The 20,458-nt window shown below is 36.1% G+C and overlaps 1 protein-coding gene across 1 annotated transcript; it reads left to right on the top strand.

Moving 5' to 3' along the window:
* The first annotated feature begins 2,281 nt into the window (after positions 1-2,281).
* On the top strand, positions 2,282-5,602 carry LOC144358551 (tetratricopeptide repeat protein 22-like). Its single transcript, XM_085499311.1, has 2 exons — positions 2,282-2,713; positions 3,391-5,602. Exons 1-2 carry the CDS (start codon positions 2,312-2,314, stop codon positions 4,531-4,533), a joined length of 1,545 nt encoding a protein of 514 aa, XP_085355437.1. The 5' UTR covers positions 2,282-2,311; the 3' UTR covers positions 4,534-5,602.
* The last annotated feature ends 14,856 nt before the right edge of the window (positions 5,603-20,458 follow it).

Here is a 20,458-nt window from a genome sequence, read left to right as displayed (position 1 = left end):
CCCAAATCACGCACTGAACTGGCGCGTTACCTTAGCAACCTTTTTTTTCGTGCTCCGCGCGTCGATCTAGTAAACTTATATCCGCTGGTACTGTAATTACGCAACTTGTACGCAACTATGTACTTTGAATATATCAACATCGTTTACTTGGTGCACTGATTTTCTAATTACGCAAATTTCTTTACAATATTGTACCAGCTCTGAATATTTCAACTTTGTAATATATTGCTTTCATGATAACTACGCAGAATTCATTTTATCTTTTACTATTGTTAGGGCACTGACCCGGGGTATTGGGTCTGTGAATATTTCAATATTACTTGATAATTCGTTGCATTCATAATAACTACGCAAATATAAACATGGGCGCATTTAAGTCATTAAAAAGGATAGTAGTCGGGTGTCTACGGAAAGTCAAGAAAATATTTTAAATACTTGTGATTCATCGATGTTCCAATGGTGAATTATTTTATTCGAAATGAAGTGAATATGTAATATAAACCATACCGTGCGTCATATTAAATTTTACTATAATATAATAAACTCTTGGCAGCGCACTTCGATCTCATTATTCACGTACATTTCGACTGAACTCTACTAACCACGTGTTTGAATTACGTGCGGCATTGGGTAATGACCTCCAGAGTTCACGTACTGATATTTGAATTCGGACCACCCAGCTTGACCCGTCGACAGAAACCGCTATATCCACTGTTTTTTTTTATCGGTGTCACCACTCTCGTCTATCTCCGCCAATTTTGTTTTGAGTTTTCTTATTTCGTCGGCGGCATCTTGAAATTCTTGTTCTAATAGTCTTTTAGCAACGTCTAAAACTTTCCGAGTGTTTTCTCTGAATGTGGTTCCAGATATAATAGAGAAGGCAGTAATCCCATATAGCTACTAAATTTACGCATTGCGCGACGACCCTTTCCAATGCCACGAGCCGCGATCACCAACTTACGATTCACATCAAAAGAATGTCCACTCTTTTTTGACGCAGGAAAAATATCAGTCACGGAGTTACATTTGTTATTCCACTCAGCGGGCTGACTATAATATGAGCCCAGGTCACTTTCATTTAGATATCTTTTAACGGCGTCAGACATTTTTCGGTGGCCATTTTTTTTTCATCTTAGAACTCCTTCCCATGATATATTAGGTTATTAAAACACCGAGAAAAGCTTGAAATACTATAGTGTAATGTTTGTTTGTGCTTCGATCGCGTAACGGACACTACTTATAGATTACACAGGATATAATTAAGCTGGATGGTCAATAAATTGATATTACTCAACAAATGCATCGCGCAATGTAAATTCGGACCAATGATAATGAAGGTACACAATATAAGGTTGCATAATCCGGGATTTTTAGAAAAAAAAAAATTGTAGTTTTTCCTCTCTCGCTACCTTAAGACAATTAAAAAACGATAATCTCATTTAAAAAAATAACCACCCTTATCACATTTGCAGTACCGGAAAAGACACCCTTTTTGTTTATTTTGACTGATATGGTAATCCTAAACGCGTAGCGGGCGTTAACGTGCTCTTCTTTAAAAACACACACCCTTTTAACGCGTTTTCTTTCACACACATGCGTACCAGATCATTCTTTAAGTCGGATCCTCGGGGAATTTCCATCGTGTCGTAAACACATATACGTCACTATTACCTGGAAATACGAGTGTCCCATAAAACTTCAGTTTGTTAATATGTACAGGTGACTGTTGGACGTTACATAGTAAGGGCAACTCATGAAGAACACATTCTTCAAATTATTAGCGTGAAGTGTGTAGAGCCGCATGCAATATCATCTGTTCTTTTTCACCCCAGATCATATCCTACAGTGAAATGCAGTTATCATGTACACAGTATCGCAATATATGTGTCACAGTTCAGCATTTAAACCTACATTAATCACAAATAAAGACATTGACACTGCACCATAACGTGATTTTTATTGATATTTTGTGTAGTAGCAGAACCGTTTCGCTGTGTTTTTGTGGTTGTCAGAAATTCTATTTACAGAATACGCGGCTATTTGACAGTTTAAACTAGTCTAACCCAAACATATTATTGTAGTTTGGAGCAATTCATTGAACTGTTTATAATGACCCAATTCTTTTGTTCATGGTCTGTTCAGCGTGAAGTCATTTCGTGGAAATTGTGTGTCGAATAAACTCCAGGCTTCATAGAATTCTATATTTAGCTGTCTGTATACATTGTTGTTGAAAAGCTGAAGTATATAAAGACAGACGTTATTTAAATGTTAACTATATCCTAACTGTGCCAGCGTACAACATAGGTTCAACATGGCGAATGCAGCAGAAATATCCCTACCGGAATCGAGAGATGAATGCGGCCATTTTCACATGCATTTGCAGCTTTTCAACACGAGCGAAGCTCAGCTTACGACGCGAGTAGAGGACCAAATTAAGCATTTAGATCACTATGTTACAGGGACGATGCGTCACTGTGTGTACCATATGCTTGGATTACTGGTGTACTCACAGGGCAAGGAGGAGGAAGCGCTGAAACACTTCAAAGACGTGTTAAATGAGAATGGAAATAATTTAAACGCTCTAGCAAATTTGGAATATATCTGCACTGAGCTTGGACGTGATGGCGAAGCTGGACGCTATCGTGAGATACTGGAGGAGTTTTTCACGAATGGAGGGGACAAGGAACAACTGGTGATATCAATTTCTGAAAAGGTAAGTAATACTGGGTGGGTCGGTTAAATGTGTTTTCCATAAAAACAGCATGATTTCTTTACAATTTAAAGGGCGGTGGTCGTCGCGCCACGCATGCGTGAGATATGGGTCTCATATAAACGAAGATGGCGACTTTGACTGTTGCGCAGTACAAACTGAGAGTTTACCAAGCTTTAATTGGGTAATTTGTTTTGTGATTGGAAGGTATTGAAAGAGTCGCCGGCGGTAATTAGTGCAAGTGGCGCTAAAGTAAAAAAAAATACTCGTGATTTCATAAGAAAAGTGCATTGGATTATAGGCAAATCAATGTTTATCAACACAAATTGCATAGATGCGTGGCGCGACGACAACCGCCCTTTAATCTACAATAGCAACGTGGCCATCTCTATACACATAATGTAGAGCTTAAACGGCGGCAGTCCTGTTCGATATGGGACTCATAGCAACGTATACAACGTGTGTAAAATACATTGTTTATTTACATGAAATTCGAACACGCGCTGCGCGACGACCACCGCGCTTTAATTACGTATCTCATTTGTGACAATGTTATCTCAACTCTGAGCTCGAAATACGTTAAGAAGTGCAAAAATATTATACCTAAATGTATGATGTCACGCTCTCGGTCGAACTGAAATATTATGTTAATATAGTATTTTATTTGTATTTGTATGTAGGCATTTGCTTTAGCCTTCGATGCTTATGCTGACGACCGAGAGGAAATGAACTTACATGTACGATGTAAACAATCAAACGAGATGTACACATTTGCACTGGCAGAATCTGAGACGATTGAGGCACTACAAAACGAACGTTATAAATGGATGTTTCTAATGGCAAAGAACAGTTTCCGCGTGTTAAGCAGGACCAAAAATGATAAACAACGCCGATGGAACCTTCTAAACGATTCTCTTCCGAGACTAAAGCATGTTGTTACGACAGACAATTCCGATGACTACCACAAAGGCCAAGCATGGTGTCACATTGGAATGTTCCTGTATCACGGAAAGCCAGAGCTGTCTCAAAAAGGCAAACGGTTACTTGAAGATACTGATCTGTTGTCAAAATTTCAAAACCCGATGAAGTGTTTTGAAGCTGCCGAAAAATATGGAGGGCTTAATTACAAGATATTGACAAGAACGGCGAGATATACCAGCTTTCAAGAAAAGCAACATCGCGAGGCACTCTGTTTAGTAGACAGGTCATTGGATTTGAATCCAGATCCTAAGACCAATTGGTTTGCCTACTCAACACGTGGGCAAATTTATTGCACAATGTATACAGAACTTTCTCGTGGTTACCAAAGACGTAATAAATATGATGCACCAGATAAAGCGTTACTGGTGAAGGCAGCAGACGATCTTCGCAGATCGTTGGAGGGTATTTCAAGTCCTAAAAATGAAGCAGATTTGGCATCAGCTTTGCTACGACTTGGAGTTACACCATCCTACTTCAAGTTTGACGCATTCAGATTAGCTGATACTGGTCGCATCGTGTCTGACATTGAGCAGATCAGCGAGGCAATGGAGTTGTTTGCTTCTGCGGCTACGAACGCCCCAAGTGACGCACGTTTTCGCAAGCAGTATCAGGAAACCTTTCATTTACTGGTCGCAAGTCTTTTCGCCAATCTATATCAGGAAAACGATCAAGCTTCCGCTGAAACCATGGTTACCCGGATTTGTGATGTAATGACACGCCACAAAGATGTATATAAGCAAATTAAAAATAAGCAACCAACTTGCAGTCTTCGATCATATTATCCAAATGAGCACCGCCGAATCTCGCGAGAACTGTTTCGTCAGCACCAGTGGGAACTATAAACAGATAAACATGGGTGTTTATTTAATTGCAGTTACATTGAGTTTCAATTACTTTTATAGAGGGAATAGCGTGTAAACATATGTTTAATAACTTTGTTAGATACAGGGCGAATATACAAAAATCGGCAGATGAACCTGAAAATTAAATTAAGGCTTGATTTTTAAAACGCAGTTTTTATTAAATAGTGATTTGAATTGCTAATTATTATAATTTTAATTTCGAAAATGTAAGAGGACGTGTTCAGAGCATTGACAAGATACATGTAGAGCACATGTGTGCATTTCATCAAGACAGGAGTGTTTTTTAATTATTATCGAATCAATTATTAAATCAATTCTTTTATTCGCGGTGAGGATATAAATGAGTTGATCCACCCTTTGTCTATTATTTTAGACGTAGATAAACTATTTTCACGAAACGTATAGTAAATATTATGCCTGTGAACCATTTCGTATAGTCTACTGTAGAAATACCCACAGAAAATTTGTAGTATATACTTAATTGACTTTAGTTATAAACCCATTGTGTGTAGAAAATATGTCCCAATAAATACTGTTCAGTGATATTTTTCCTACACAACGTGTCGCCACTGCCTCGCCCACACACGCAAACCGGGCCAATCACCTGAGTGGCACCGGCAAGCGAAGGTTATTAACATAAATTTGCCAATTTGAAATTTTGTTATCTTATGGGTGTCCGTATATATATTTTTTTATTGATTTCTAACACCTAATTAGATAGGCAACATAACTACTTAAACCATATGACAATCAAAGGAATTCAGCAAATAAAAACAAATACAGAATACGTGGAATGCTGACGGTTTAACTACAATTTATCACACTCTGTGGTAGTACATAGAATCAACAAATAGTTCACTACTTGCCCTTTGACAGCAGGCAACATTCACTTTAAATGATCTTTTAACAAAATTCGCCACGTTATCCAAATCTTGGTTGCAAATACAACCAATTGATATCTTGTATTGTATCGCAATATGAAAGACAACATTGTCCATTACAAAACAGCACATAAAGCAACTAATAAAACATACTTTCAGAATTTAAATCTACATTCTTTGTTTTTATGATAACGCACTGGGTTAAAATATGAATCGATTAGGAAGAGTAATCTATTATTTACACGAATGTAGAAATAACTCGAACGTGCTTAATATCAAATAATATTTGTTTTCACTGGAAAAGAATTATTACATGCGCAGCTCATAAGTTAATTGTTCATGTAGCAGACAATTGACACGAACATTGTTCTTTGATCTTTGATTGACCTTTAAGTTCTATTACTGTGGTCCAATTGGGTTGACCATAGGCAACCCCAAATACATCAATAACGTAACAGTTGGACCTGTCTAGTATTGTCCAAGTTATTCGCAATAATTGTAATTTCAACTGGTTTCCATGACATGCCATACGCTATGTTAAATAACCCCTAGAAAAAAAAAACTGACACCACACTTTCGAGCCACATTCTACCTAGAGATGTACTAGAAGGTTCATTCTACCATTTTCTTCAGTCAGACCTGAGTTACAGTACCGGTTGCACAATCATCCAATTTCCAAGTTTTTGTTCCTGGACTATCAATTTTATTTAAAACACTAAACAAGGTTAATGACCAGACATTTAACTTAAATATAAGCCTAACACATATAAATTGCGACTTCCTAAGTGGACAGACATACACAAAATATATATCGCATTCATTGTCAAAGCTATTGCACCAAGTTGACCTAGATGATAATGTATAAATATTGAAGCTGTATGGGTGACCTACCACTTGGATATTCTCATTAACCGTATTTAAGTTATGGCCTTTAGAGGGCGATATTCCTGGTAACGCATCTAAATAAAAACGTGTATATAAAATTGGGGCATGGCACTGATTGGATGGTACCTGCTGGCAAGTCAATATTCAGACATTTAACATGGATACCATTAAATTTATTAAATGTATTGTATAGATGCCTGTGATTTAGACTTAACGACTTTGAGAAGCTGTAGTTCAACGATTTTACCTGTATTTAATAGGAATGGCATTCTCTAAACCCTTTGTCGAAAAACTAGTCACTTTCCACACATAATTTCACACGTGAATATCAAAATGTTAAACAGGTGACCATTTAGAATTTTGAGGGGCATGTCAAGCAATGCAAATTAATTGTTCACCTCTCATTTCTTTGCATTTTTTCCTTCTAGCTGGAAGATAATGCTTTCTTTATACATTCCCCATCAGCATATTTTCAGACTATAAAACGCTTTAATTTTTAAAACACAAATATTTGTTAGTCAGTAAAAATCGCGAAAGTGAATCAGTGAAAATTTGATGTGGGTTGTACAATCACCAATCACGAATATTCCTAGAAGAAAACAAAAATAAGTTTACTGTGAGTGACATTTGACATTTTATGTGCAAGCCAAGGAAAAAGTACTAGCACCAATGAAACTGTTCTTTCAGAAGCTTTATACGTCCCTGCAAGTTTTCCATTTGTTCTTGAAAGTCAGTACCCAAAGGCGTTATCAACAGCTAATCTTTTGAATTTACCTAAATTATCATTTTCCCAATTATATAAGTTCTAATTTTTGCATTACCTGGGCTTTTGTTATTTTAAATTCTATTGACTATTATTATAATATTATTATAATATAGAGAAAGAAAGTGGTCATTACTATGAATCATTTAACTTAACAAACAATTTCACCGGCATACGGCTAAATAAAACAGTTCAATTTACCACATTATGTTTTATACTTTGCTAGGAACTGCTGACACTCAATTTAGCATAACACATATGCGCTCAACACCCAACATCTCATTGACTGGACTTCAGTAATTGGTAAATTTTCAGTAAACAAATGCCTACCTTTGTGAATAGTTGTATAAAATAAGGTCTGTCACAAGTCAACCTCAACAACACCTGTACAATATATCGGTCATCAATATTGCCTTACTAACATCAAAATAGTATTTTGGAATGGAATTGCAACTATTCTTGGAGACGAACAAAAGTCAACTTTTAAAAAAAGTGGTTTCTCTCAAATCCTGAAATTACAGCATTATACAGGGAAGATGCGTCACTGTGTATACCATATGCTTGGATTACTCACAGGGCAAAAAGGAGAAAGAACTGAAACACTTCAAAGACGCTTTGTTGGGTAATTAGTTAATGCATTGGGGTATCTGTTTATACCTCCATGGTTAATGGATGACTGACTGTTTCAGGCTATGCCCCAAAACATAATAAATACACGACGACGGAAACTGTGCCCTAACAAAGAAACTCGTAGGAAATAGTTTACAAATGTTTTCCTCCCACCTGGTGTCCCAGATTGTACAGAGACGGCGGCACTAAATTTTGCATGGGATGAGATCTGTTCACCAACCTCGCGCTACTAGGGGGTCCGGGGGCATGCTCCACCTTAAAAGTTTTGAAATGAAGACCCTCTGAAACGCTATTACCTGCATTGGGGGAGGGGGGGTTGCTGACACAAAGAGTTTCAGCTTGATTTTGAAGGGGCGACGTCCTTCAACTTTTGTTTCGAGAGGCGACCGCCCCTCTCCCCCTGTGCCGCCGCCCCTCTCCCCTTGTGTCGCCGCCCCTCTCCCCTTGTGCCGCCGCCCCTCTCCCCCTGTGCCGCCGCCCCTCTCCCCCCTGTGCCGCCGCCACTGTTGTATAATAAACAATAGACAGTGTCAGATCCACAGTATGTACTATAGTTTTGCCCATTTTTCAGGCCGTGCCCTAAACATAATCCATTTTTAACGTAGGTTTTTGCCGAATAATATCTAAAATATTGCCCAAACACATAATCAGAAAATGGCTACATCACGTAAGCCATACCGCTTCCCATTAATCATAAAATGTATAATTCTCTTTGAGACATTATTTATATGTTTGTGATATATGATCATATAACTTTTTAGTCGTGCAATATGTCTACAGATTTTAACTAAATTATTTGCTTAAGGTAGCGGGACTATTATTTGCATACTTTTTTTCATCTTCTAATTGGGACCAAACGACTACAAATAGACCCAGGAAAGTATATATTTTTGGAATCGCCAGACTTCAAGCTTTTTAAAGGTGTGTTTGTCATGCCCGTATCTGCTTTCTACGGTGCGTTACTTAATCAAAAGTGAAAAATTTTTGTAAAAAAAGTAATTACGCATTTATGCTGGTGCAAATAAGTTTTGTTTTCACTTTACCTAGTCGTTCAGTAGTCTGGTAAATTGAATGTGTCTGATCAGTTTTATTCAAGCAACGCGTTTTGAAAAATAGTGTCCTGAATTTTAATTTTTGTTTTAGTCGCATTGACCCCAACTCAAACCACAACACATTGGTAAATAATCCATGAAATAGTTTGTCTGGACACATTCAAGTTCCTCTCATTAATATTGTCACCTTAAAGCTGTGAAAATTTGATGTTAATCCAAGGACAAAATGTATACGTTATTTTTTGTTAAAGGCCTTGTATTTTGAAAAACATAAACTTCTAGAAAACGTCGATGAAGTCACAACAAAGATTTTCAAGCTTGTTTATCTGCACAAGCGATTTGTTTTCCCATCAAGGTCTGTTTTAACATGTGTAGGGGCATCCAAATGTGTAAGGCTATTGGAAACCCCAAACATTAAAGGAATGGGATAGCTATAGTTCGATAAAACGGCAGATGAAAACACTAAAATCAATGATTTTTTTCAGTGGCTGTGTGACCTTGTGTCTGACACATTCATATGCAAATGACTAATCTGTGATATAAACAGGGGCGGAGACAAACCACTCAAATGTTTGGAAACACTCACTGTGTGTCAGATAGCTACTGATAACACATCCTAACATTGCTTTGTCTTGAGTTAATCTTTGAAACTTATAGGCACACAAATTAAACCTGTGTTGTTGATTTTAGAAAACAATTCTGAAGCTGCCTTGCTTCCCTTCAGAAAATCTACATTTTAACCAACTTACATGACATTCTAGGTTACGTTGACTTTGTCAGATGAAAGTTTATAGTGCATTTCATCAATTAATAAATAAATGTGAAAATCGGAATTTTCAACACAAATAATAGTCTCGCTACCTTAAATACGTGAGCGTGATATAAAAGCTGCTGCACACGAAGGTACATTTATGTTAAGTGCATTACAAGATGTGGACATGGAGGACTTCAAACCATACCACAATTGTCGTCAACGCAACATGCAACGTAATTATTCGAATCTGATACCATTGAAGTTAAGCCAATCACTCACTCAAACCTCGCGCCTTTATTCTAGACAGTCGTAGTCTTAGTTCGCAGAATAATTTCAAAGGAACGCGCAGGTCTGTGGAGAATATCCATATTTTTACGTCGTTGAAAGGACCGGGCACCACGGCTGGCATGATAAAAAGATATATTTCGGACAATAAAAATCTTGAATGCAATAACTTTGAGCGATTGGAAACCAGAAGTTCAAATTACAGTTACTAACTCAATGTCACGTGACTCACAGGAGCTGACATTATACTGGTTATTAAGGTAGCGAGAAGGGAAATTTTCACTTTTTTCTTGATTTTTCAAAAATTGATAAAACGGTTACTTTAGAACTTGATACATCACCCCAGGTTTACAAAAGATCGAAATTGTGAAATAACGTTGCTCAAATTAGTGTTTTAAAACACTAGCAGAAAAGACTACAACTGCCGTTTCGTGGATATTTGCATAGTGTTTATCTTTGGAAGGAATTAAATGATAAAATATTATCTGTATACTCTGTTGTTGACGATTCTGATATAACGGGTGATAAGCTTCCAGTTGCAAACAATGCGTGTTTATCTAACGTCCATTGTCCGAATTATTGTCAGTCGAGACTTCGTCGGAGAAACATGTTCATACAGTACTCATTTCGCCCAACCTTCCGCTTTTACATCGACCGTTTATCGCATAATTTCCGACCACGCGGTCTTGTCCGACCGGAAACCGACCGCATTTTAATCGCGTTTTTTTTTTTCGCTCGCTCGCTTATTGAAGACATTGACCGCTCGCCCAACCACTGAAAACTGGCACATGGGTGGTCGAAATGGTGGTTTTGATAGTGAAGTGTGAACATACAACTAGTATTAACTATTATTACATTCTGAACGACACTTCAAATCTAATAGCTGTATTACACTTGTATCGTGAAAGCAACTGAACTGGGACCTCTTGTTACGTGTTTTGGGTGCTTGTTCTAGATGTAATATTTTTATTTTTATTTTAATGAGACATTTACGTGAAAAAAGCCTAGGTAACTCCTTTTGACAGAGCAGAGAAACGAGGAAATGTTAGTGATTAATTCCAAAAATAACGATATCGAATCCACATCGGTCCACGTCTGGTAAAATTTGACATTCAATTTTTAAAATTAAGTCACGATCATTGAATGAGCTCGGTCTATACTGTATACGTACCGCAAAAGTGTTCCCACAAAAAATATTTTCGACTAAAAACGGCCACATGCCCTGAAAAAAATCGAACAGAGCTTGACATGTATGAATAATTTATTGGGATTAAAAGAAAAACGTGTCAAATTTAGTTATAGCCATAACTATTTGGTGGCCAGTCGATGAACAATTCAATGTCCTTCAGGGCTGAAAATCATCGACGCTACTCTGGTTTACTTTATTTCACAACTTGCAGTAAAAACTGATTCGCGTGAGCTCTAATGTATCTTAGCCTAGTATTTTTCTTTTTGAACTAAGGTCAAATTCCATCAGTTTGTCAAAATATATGTTTTTCAGCGAATAATTTTGAAGCCTGCCAGTGTCACAGCACAAACAACTATGTGAATCGACGCCGGTGATTGGATTTTACGACGACCCTTCAATTAGCGTCAAATATGCTTTGTTACAACATCATTGAATGGCTGAGAGTCACCTGATCGGAGCACGAACTGGGTCACAGAACCATATTTGTCCGTATTATGAACAGGACTTTGCAAAATAACCACACCCACATTTTCAATCTTTTTTAGCGCGGAAGTTGCCAACAAATGTAGAAAAAAAATCGTGAATTTCATGGATTAGAATAAAATAAAGCAAGCGATTGATAAGGATGATTATTAATTTTTTTCCCCGATGCTCTTCGAATTTTTATTTTTTTTATTTCAAGGTAAGAAATGGCTAGTTGAAGTTGCATCGTCTTCAATGCGGTTGTTTCACCGCGAACAACTCTAGCTCTGTTTTGGGCATGGTTTAGTTTTGCGATGTAAAATAAAATATATATTAAAATAATAATACTTGATTAATTATTTGGGGTTTCAGCCCACAAATTACGGACATGATCTCCATGAATTACGGTCAATGTTTGTCTTCTCTCGGCTGATTGTCACGGTGTTGATCGACGCCCTTCCTAAACTCAGTATGGAGAAACCAATGGGGATCGACATTCCAAACAAACAATCGAAAGTATCAACGAAAGACGAGATTTTTCTAGATATTTACAAACATACTGTCATGACAAACATATGTAAAATTAACAAATACACAAAAAGGTGTAATATTAGGTTTTATTTTAGGCTTAGAAATATTTTCTTTCACTCAGCCCATGCATGTAACTGCCATTTAGCTTTACGGTCCTTCAGCATCGGGGGAAAACAACAATAATTATACAAAACACATTGCGAAGACTCAACAATCAGGAAAGAAACCCCAGACAGCCATGTCGTACTTGTGTTGAAATACATTTTGTATTTCACGTCAGAATATTGTTTAAAATAAAATATTCAGTCCACGCCAAATCGAGGTCAAAGGGTCAGGTTGCGTGCATATAATTATATATAGTTAAAACAAAAAGTATTTGAACTTTTGTCAGCTGTTCAACATCTATAAAAACCAGAAAGACAATTATAAGACAATGCGAACCTCGGAAATTATTCTGTTAGTCCGAATTTTAAATGCGCACGAGCGAGCAGGTGGGCGGTGATATTTCGGGGTTTGCGCGGTCGAAAAAAAAGCGGAAATTGTCCGGTTGAATTCAACAAGCGGTCGCAAAAGCGAGAGAAAAAGGTGATTGGAAATCGGAAGCGGGCGGGAGGTTGTGCGAAAGGAGTACTGTAACTTTGCACAACTTTCTTAAATCGTTTTATTTTCCAAGTCAATATTCTATTTTACTAATACATTTTTTTTTTCAAACGCAATGGCGAAGAAAAGAAAGAAAGCGTTGACAGACGAGGCAAAGAAAAATCTGCCACTCAGTGTCGCACTCTGACACAGCAATTTTTTTTCAAACATCGGCCATTTTGTTTCACCATGAAAACCGTTTTATTAGATGTCTTATCTGAGACACTTGAAGGATTAGCTTGTTTGTAAACTGTCAGCGTGTACAGTGGGACAGTAATGTTTGTCAGAGGATTATCCCTCGTTGTTCGTTTGCATAACAATGGAAAACCCGAACGTTCCTGGAGTACGGACTCAAATGCCAGCAGTTTTCTTCATTTTTCACGCTCGAGCTTGAAATTATTCATTATCTGACACTCTTTATGAGTTCTATGATATCAGTGGTTAATATGTTTGGCCATTTTTAGTGTATATTTATAATAATGCAGCAAATCTACAGTGGTTTATTAACCAAAACTGTTTTTCGCGTTTTTCTCGAGTAGAAGTTTTGATCGAGAACGACTCATTGGGACCGCCGCCAAATCAAGTGCGTTCGGACTAGAACATTCAAACTCGCAGTTATCGTTCAAAAGATAATGATGGTGCGAAATATGTCTGGGTTTTTAAAGAAAATGTTTTGTCACAGAATAATAGTCTGTTAAAGGTGCCAAGTATGAAATAATTTGGGGACAAAAAAACAAACCTGCATAGAAATCGGAATAATATGTCTTTTGATTATCGGAGACGCATTTCAATGGACTTGATTACGGACAATGCATAACTTAAATTTCACCAGGAAATTCCGCAGTGTGCTCTCGCAATCGCGTACTTAGTCATTTTTACAAGGTTCGCCATTTTTGATGTCACGTGATAATTATGTAAACAATGTCTGTCCAGTTTGTGCGAACTTGCACCTCTATACTTAGTCTTTTGATATATATAACCTAAATTACTGTTCTGAACGAGGCAACAGACAGAGAATGTTTTATTTAAAAACGTCACAAAACCTTCTCGCTACCTTAATACTACACACGCAATGAAATAAAAATATATTTGCACGAAGTTGCGTTAAATGAGTAAAACTGGACGGAGCTTAAATGCCAAAATATTCATCATTGGAATAGGATCAATACCTACTACGATAAATCGCTAATTCACTTTAAATAAACTAAAGACGTTAAATTCCGAAGTAAGATCACGATTGTGTACGTGGCTGTTATTGGTTATGGCGAAAAGGCAATCAATTTGGATTCAAAACTAATCACTCCACCGGCTTATGTATGGTCTTCTCAATGCGCCGTGTTGATAGCAGTGTCTTTGGTACTAGATGTTTCTAAAGTATTTCACAAAGTGAACTAGTCAGTTAATTGGTATCGCAATCAAAATAACTGAGTTAAATGTGGGTACTGTTACAACATGCGTTTTTTTAGTAACCAACAGTGGTTGTAATAGTGAAGGAGTCGTGTCCCCAAACTGTTCATTGTTGACAGAGATGACCTTAGTCGCCAAGTAATGAAATGTCTATCAGCCTTAGTTGTATCGATGACGTGGGTGTTATAGCGCCCTCTATGGAGGGCCAACACAAACTTACACATGTTTGAAAAAGCAATATGTTAATGAACATATTTTATGGCGAAACTGACGAATTTCCGTATTGACATTGTCTAACCACGTTCTCTGCAAATATATTCAATTACGTAATTTAACTGTTTGAAACATGAGAAACCATTAGGTGCAATCTATTGTTCGGTTTTCACTACCCCAATGGTAAAGATTTTCTATCTCTTTGCACACATTTAGTTAGTATATTCTCCTGGCGTCGATTTCGTTCCGTTGGATTACCTGAGTGCTGCACCGTGTCACGGGTGACTATCTGACTGGAACGGTTAAAGGTCAATACTGGCTATTGGTATTTTGGCCGAGGCTGAACCTGCTTGTGATAACGTGTATACGTACTTTTGTAACTTTACTGTGCGTTTTATTTCCATTTTTGCACTAATTGGTGAATCAAAACCCATTGATGGGATAACCACTACGACTAGTCTACGTGTACGGTCCAAAAGTTTAAATTTATCGTTTCAGTGATTTAATTTCACGTTATTTGTCCAGATAAAATATGTCATTATGCTTTATGTGTCTTAGATAAATATGCATTCAACTGGCCACCTACGTACCTGTAAATGTAGGAACAACAAATCAAAATGCAATTACACGTGACATGATCATTCATATTTCATTTGAGTATGTGATCCCTCATAATGAATGAATGAATGAATGGTAATCATAGTATTCAAAATATATCCATATAGTAGAAAGTTGATTTTTCTCATGGTGCAAAAAGATTATAGTTTTCATTTTCAGTAAATTTACTATTTTTTTTAATTTGTTTCACAACTGGGGAGTATATCAGTACGGTTAAAAAGTATTGCATTACACAATTCTGAGAATTATCAAATTCAGTTTTGAACACGAACTTTCAGGCCATGTCATAGTTTGAAGTATGGCTTTAGAAGAGCATACAATAACACAAAGTGCCCGGTACTGAATAATAGCAGACACGTTAATAATTTTTTTTTAACATTACAATTAGGGCCATTTAGCCAACTTGAATTTGATTCACAAACGAATACATGTGCGTATATTTGAACAGATGGGTTATATATGTGAAGGTTATTACTTTAGGTGTGTCCCATGATTACTGATATCAACACTTTAAACTCTACACTATTTCCCTGGCCTGTTTTGTTTTCTTCACACATTATCGCCCTCAGAATTAAGCCTCAGCACTGAAATGGTTAGCACGACTGAACATGTGTTCATGGTAATAATGCACTAGTAGATCAATTCAAAGTTACGCATATTCAGTTTAAAATGGTGCGTAATTGCAAGAGGTAATGTTGTAAAATTACGATGGCACAATATATATATATATATTTTTTACATATGCATTGAACTATGCATTAGAAGTACGACGAAAAAGTGTGGGTTTACAGATGTAACGCCACTGTTTTGGTAGGAGTTGGTTACAAAACTGCACAACTGTGGATTTAAAAAAAACGATAAAATTAAAAGATTCAGAAATCGATTACAATGCACAGCGCTGAACAAATTCAGAAACTATATGAGCAAAATTGTCAATAATGCAACCACAGTGTGCTTGAGTTGTGTATAGGATTCTTTTCACGTTGACCTCAATTCACACCTGTAGCTGTTGGTATTTATGACTGTTTCACTTTTCCACGATTCGTATCGCTGAAAGTGTATGAATCCAACATATCAGCATCTCATGTTTACTTTGCATACATAGTTTCACGCGTAAGTGTAATTTTCTGAAAATTTAAAACCGGTATTATGACATACAACACTGATTTGATCTTTTTTGTATTTACGGCGACACCTTTTTTATTTAAGCACTACTTTTTCGTTGTGCATGGTAAATAGCGACATTTTACACATAATCACGACATATATAAATGAGCGTAGATATTTGTTTTGTCTGTGAATGAATAATGTTTGTGTTTGTGTGTCATTCTTTTGAATGGAAACACTTGTGTAACACTAACCGCTCAACAACCATTAAATACCATGGAATGCGCTATACAATACAGGTCAACACAAAGGTCAATTGTGTTTGAAGTAAAGACTGGCAACTTAGGTTCATGTCCTCCATACCTTTGATATGCAGATTAGATTTCCACAATTCAGACACGGTGTGAGCAAAATTGTCAATACTGCCACCACAATGTGCTTGAGTTGTGTATAGGCTTCGTTGCACTTTGACCTCAATTCATGTCAGATGTTGTCAGTAGTTTGTATTTATGACAGTTTTAAATTACTATTGTTTTTCAATTCGTATCGCTAAAATATTATGAATCCAACATGGCGGCATCTCATATTTAACTTGCATTCATAATTTCTCAATGCCTTTACTTGTAACTGTAAAATACTGTTTCAATTAAACGAATGTAGTTTTTCGTAAATTAAAATCTTAAATTATACAAATCATATACATTGATAGAGCAAGTGATATGTTTAGCCTATTATAATTTGAAAACAATCATTGGAGAATAAATCTAGAAAAAATAAAACTAACAAGTATTTGCCATGGAAAAAATAGTTCAGCAATATTATCCTGATAAAATTAAAAAGAAACAGCTGAAAACTGAAGAAAACAATAAAAAACACCGTTTTTACCATCTTAGAAATGATAATGGCACCGCCAATTCACAAGTAAATAGTATCAGTCACAGCGTCATTAAATGTGAATCACAACAGCGTGCATCTGTTGTGTGCATCTAGTATCCATGTAGTGAGTGATATTATTTATTTCTGCATTGCAATCACTCTTTGTACTGCCTGATCTTTTTTCGCTTTGTTTGCTTTTCCAAATGTTGGTTTTGTGACTATACAATATATATTACGTTGTCTCTTCAAAATCGAAAGTCCAGCACTCGGAGTAACCAATTTATATTTACTGCACGATTTCTCTATTACAATTTTCAACTTTTCATTTTATAGTCTCTTGTTTCATTATTATACTAGAATGAGCGGCGACCTTTCAGAAAACGCACTTACTAACACGTCGCCGTTATTACAATGAATGAGTGGGAGGAAGAAGAAAGTAGACGTGTCCTAACGAGTCAATCTCACCTGTAGCACTAATAGCAACATTTCAATTCGTTTACGTTTAACAATTTATCTTCCCTACAATATCCACTATTTTTGTTACACCACCAGCCTACGAAATCAAGATTGCATACTCAAGCGTCCAGACTTGGAAATAATTTTCACACATGGAGCAGTACTGGAAACAACATTTATCGTCTATGTATTCACCGATTGCACTGGCAAATGAATGGGACAATTGTCACAGGAACACTAAGCAGATTGTTCAAAGACTTCAGCGTAATTTGAGATAAAACTATCATCCGAAAAATGGGCATCATCGACGTCTGATAGATTCTCATCACTCACACTGGACTGACCTGAATCTTCACAGTCTACCGTACTTTTCTGATCATAAGCCTTGAGGCATGAACACGTAAAGGAAAAGTAAGGGATGGGCTCATACTCGAGGACTACCTCAGAACAGTTTTTTGGGGGGTTAAACACTGTAATCATCTTGCCAACAACGACAAATTATCGGAAAAAAATATTCGTTCACCACGCCGGGCTCGGGAAAATAATACTTATTTTTTTATAAAATGCGTCATTGATTTCTACGAAACTTTTACAATGAAGAAACAAACATGTTCAAAAACACAAACAATATGGAAACACCCAAACAGAAAGAAGTGTTAAATTTGGCTTCTGAGATAAATGTTGTACATGCAGATATTTCTCCATAATTGATAGCGTTCAGACTAGTAGATCTGTTGTATACTACTGTTGGTACAACAGTCAGTCACTCGCCATTTTCAAACAACTAGCTTCTATCATGACATATGGATTTATTTCGAGAGGACCAAATTATATTTTCCCCTCAACTGCTGTACATTTATTAGTCATCACCAGTTCTAGCAGCACAGCTCTGGCAATGACCATATGATCGATCTAGTGACATTATGAATTTACGTTGTTATTGTTATCTTGATTTACTCAGAATTAATATTTTCATTGTTTTGCGATAATTTGTGAGTGTTTTCTACATCATATAGAACATATTGAAAATGATAAGTTCGTTTATCAATATACGCTCTTGATTTGTACAGTGTGTATGTTTGATGTCATGTTTGAACCTTTTATTAATTCATATATAATAATTAGATAATAATAAGTGTACCTATTATCTTTCTTCACAACATTTTATTTTGTGTTTTAGTGTCAATTTGTAACGGCCATCATCGAAATATGGACACTGAAAGCATAACATATATGCTATATACATATTTATAAGTTAATTCACTCGTAAATAGAACAATATGTATACGGGAATGCGTGTGGATCTGTAGAGAGTGCCATCTATTGAAATCTAGTTTTGTCAATCGTACATCAGGGCTTATGGTACAAGTTGGCAACTTTTCTGGGTAAAAGTCAAATAGTAGCCATCATAAGGGCCTCTATATCTGGCGACCTGTCGATGAAATTGTATGTGATTTCAACGAAATTGCGGTTACTCGTGAAATTAGCATTGTCTAAGGCAACTTTGCCCATGCAATAGTACCTAACAATATTTAGATTTGGGCATCGTTATGCAGTTGTTTTTAAACAAATCAAATGTTTGAATAAACAGAGTAGAGGTCATGTTTCATTGAATGATGTTAGGTATAAAGCATATTTTTTCAACTGCGATTGTACACATCAAAACTCACCGACCAAGACACACCTTAGGCTGTTTTACACCAAATAATCAACAACTCTCCACAGCTATATTATCACTAATATTTTGTGGCACAATATGTGCGAATTATAGCCAGTTATGATTGATGACACCAAAATTACCACTTTATAAATGGTCACTAAATTATGTTTAATTAACTAGCCAAGTCAATTGTATAACAAAATACATAATATACTGCATTATAACGTTCAGTCAAATCCTTTTCTAATTTAAAAACCTATGGTACGGCAAGTTACAAACCATTTGTAAGCACTCCACGCATACCAGTGTTATCGCATTAATATTTTTTTACCGATAACGAGAATTAGGTAACTATTTTGGGAAGAAATATTCGATAACATGTTATGGGAATGTCAATTCCTCTGTTGTAGACTTCAGGTTTCAAAATTAAGCAATTCTATCGTGACTCGGTGACACATTTGAAGCAGGATGTGCTTAATATTTTCAAAATATCTAACATCAATTCATATTTATCATTTATGTCATATATCTTACTGAGTTGACTGTATGGTGTTTATACTTGTCAGTTGTTTTGCTTCTTTTGTTAAGTGATTATTAAAAGTCGTTTACTTCGTGTTCTTGGACTTAAATTTTCTGTGGGGTATGTTATTTCCGCATTTATATCTTTGAAATCCTTACTGATAGAAACACCGAACAACTGTCTTCGCAATAAAATGTTTTAAATAAATTGGAGGTTGTAATTAAAATTCGTTTGTAGCAAGATGGCACATAAACACAATTGTACTGATCACCCTCATTGTGAAGCCTGGCACATATAAAGCGTGCTAAGTCCGATTATACACATCAAAAACTCACCGACCAAGACACACCTTAGACTATGTTGCACCAAATGATAACAGTTTCAACAGTTATACTATGAATAATTGTATTGCGGTAAATATGGTCAAATGATAGCCAGTTGTTGTTATTGAAACCACAATTACTACTGTAAAATGAAAATTACATTCAATCAACTATAGTAAATATAAAATAAAAAGATTAAAAAAAGATATCATAATGCTTGAGTACTTCCAGTGAAACCACAATACGATTATGAATATATAGTATGGATAATTACAGATAAAAATCATTTGTAAACTCGTCACATATATATCTGCACAATCGCATCAATATATTTACCGATAATAGGAATTTAGGTAACTACTTTGGAATTAAACATGTGATAACCGTTATGTGCTGACAATGTTAATTTAATTTATTGGATACTTCTATGACTACATGCGTTGACAACTACCTCTCTTCTGAATTAAGAGTTTTAAATGAGTTGGGACATGTAACTATGATTTATTCATAGAAATGTTACACATAATGTAAGAAAACTGATAACGCTACTAGTTGGGAAGCCGGATAAGTACGCTTCGATTGTACACACCAAAAACTCGCTGACAAAACACACATATGGTTATTTCGAAAAAAAAATAATAGAAAGCTCTCCA

Source organism: Saccoglossus kowalevskii, chromosome 5, assembly GCF_978046115.1.
Source record: "Saccoglossus kowalevskii chromosome 5, keSacKowa6.1, whole genome shotgun sequence".
Taxonomy (NCBI): Eukaryota; Metazoa; Hemichordata; class Enteropneusta; family Harrimaniidae; genus Saccoglossus; species Saccoglossus kowalevskii.
The sequence above is the reverse complement of the archived record's forward strand: the minus strand, read 5'-3'. Positions and strand labels throughout refer to the sequence as shown.

What these genes read in the sequence shown, in the direction of transcription:
- LOC144358551 (XM_085499311.1), top strand. Translation starts at nt 2,312, where the DNA reads ATGGCGAATGCAGCAGAAATATCCCTACCGGAATCGAGAGATGAATGC. An exon ending in TGATATCAATTTCTGAAAAG is followed by an intron (nt 2,714 to 3,390) that starts GTAAGTAATACT and finishes ATTTGTATGTAG; the next exon opens with GCATTTGCTTTAGCCTTCGA.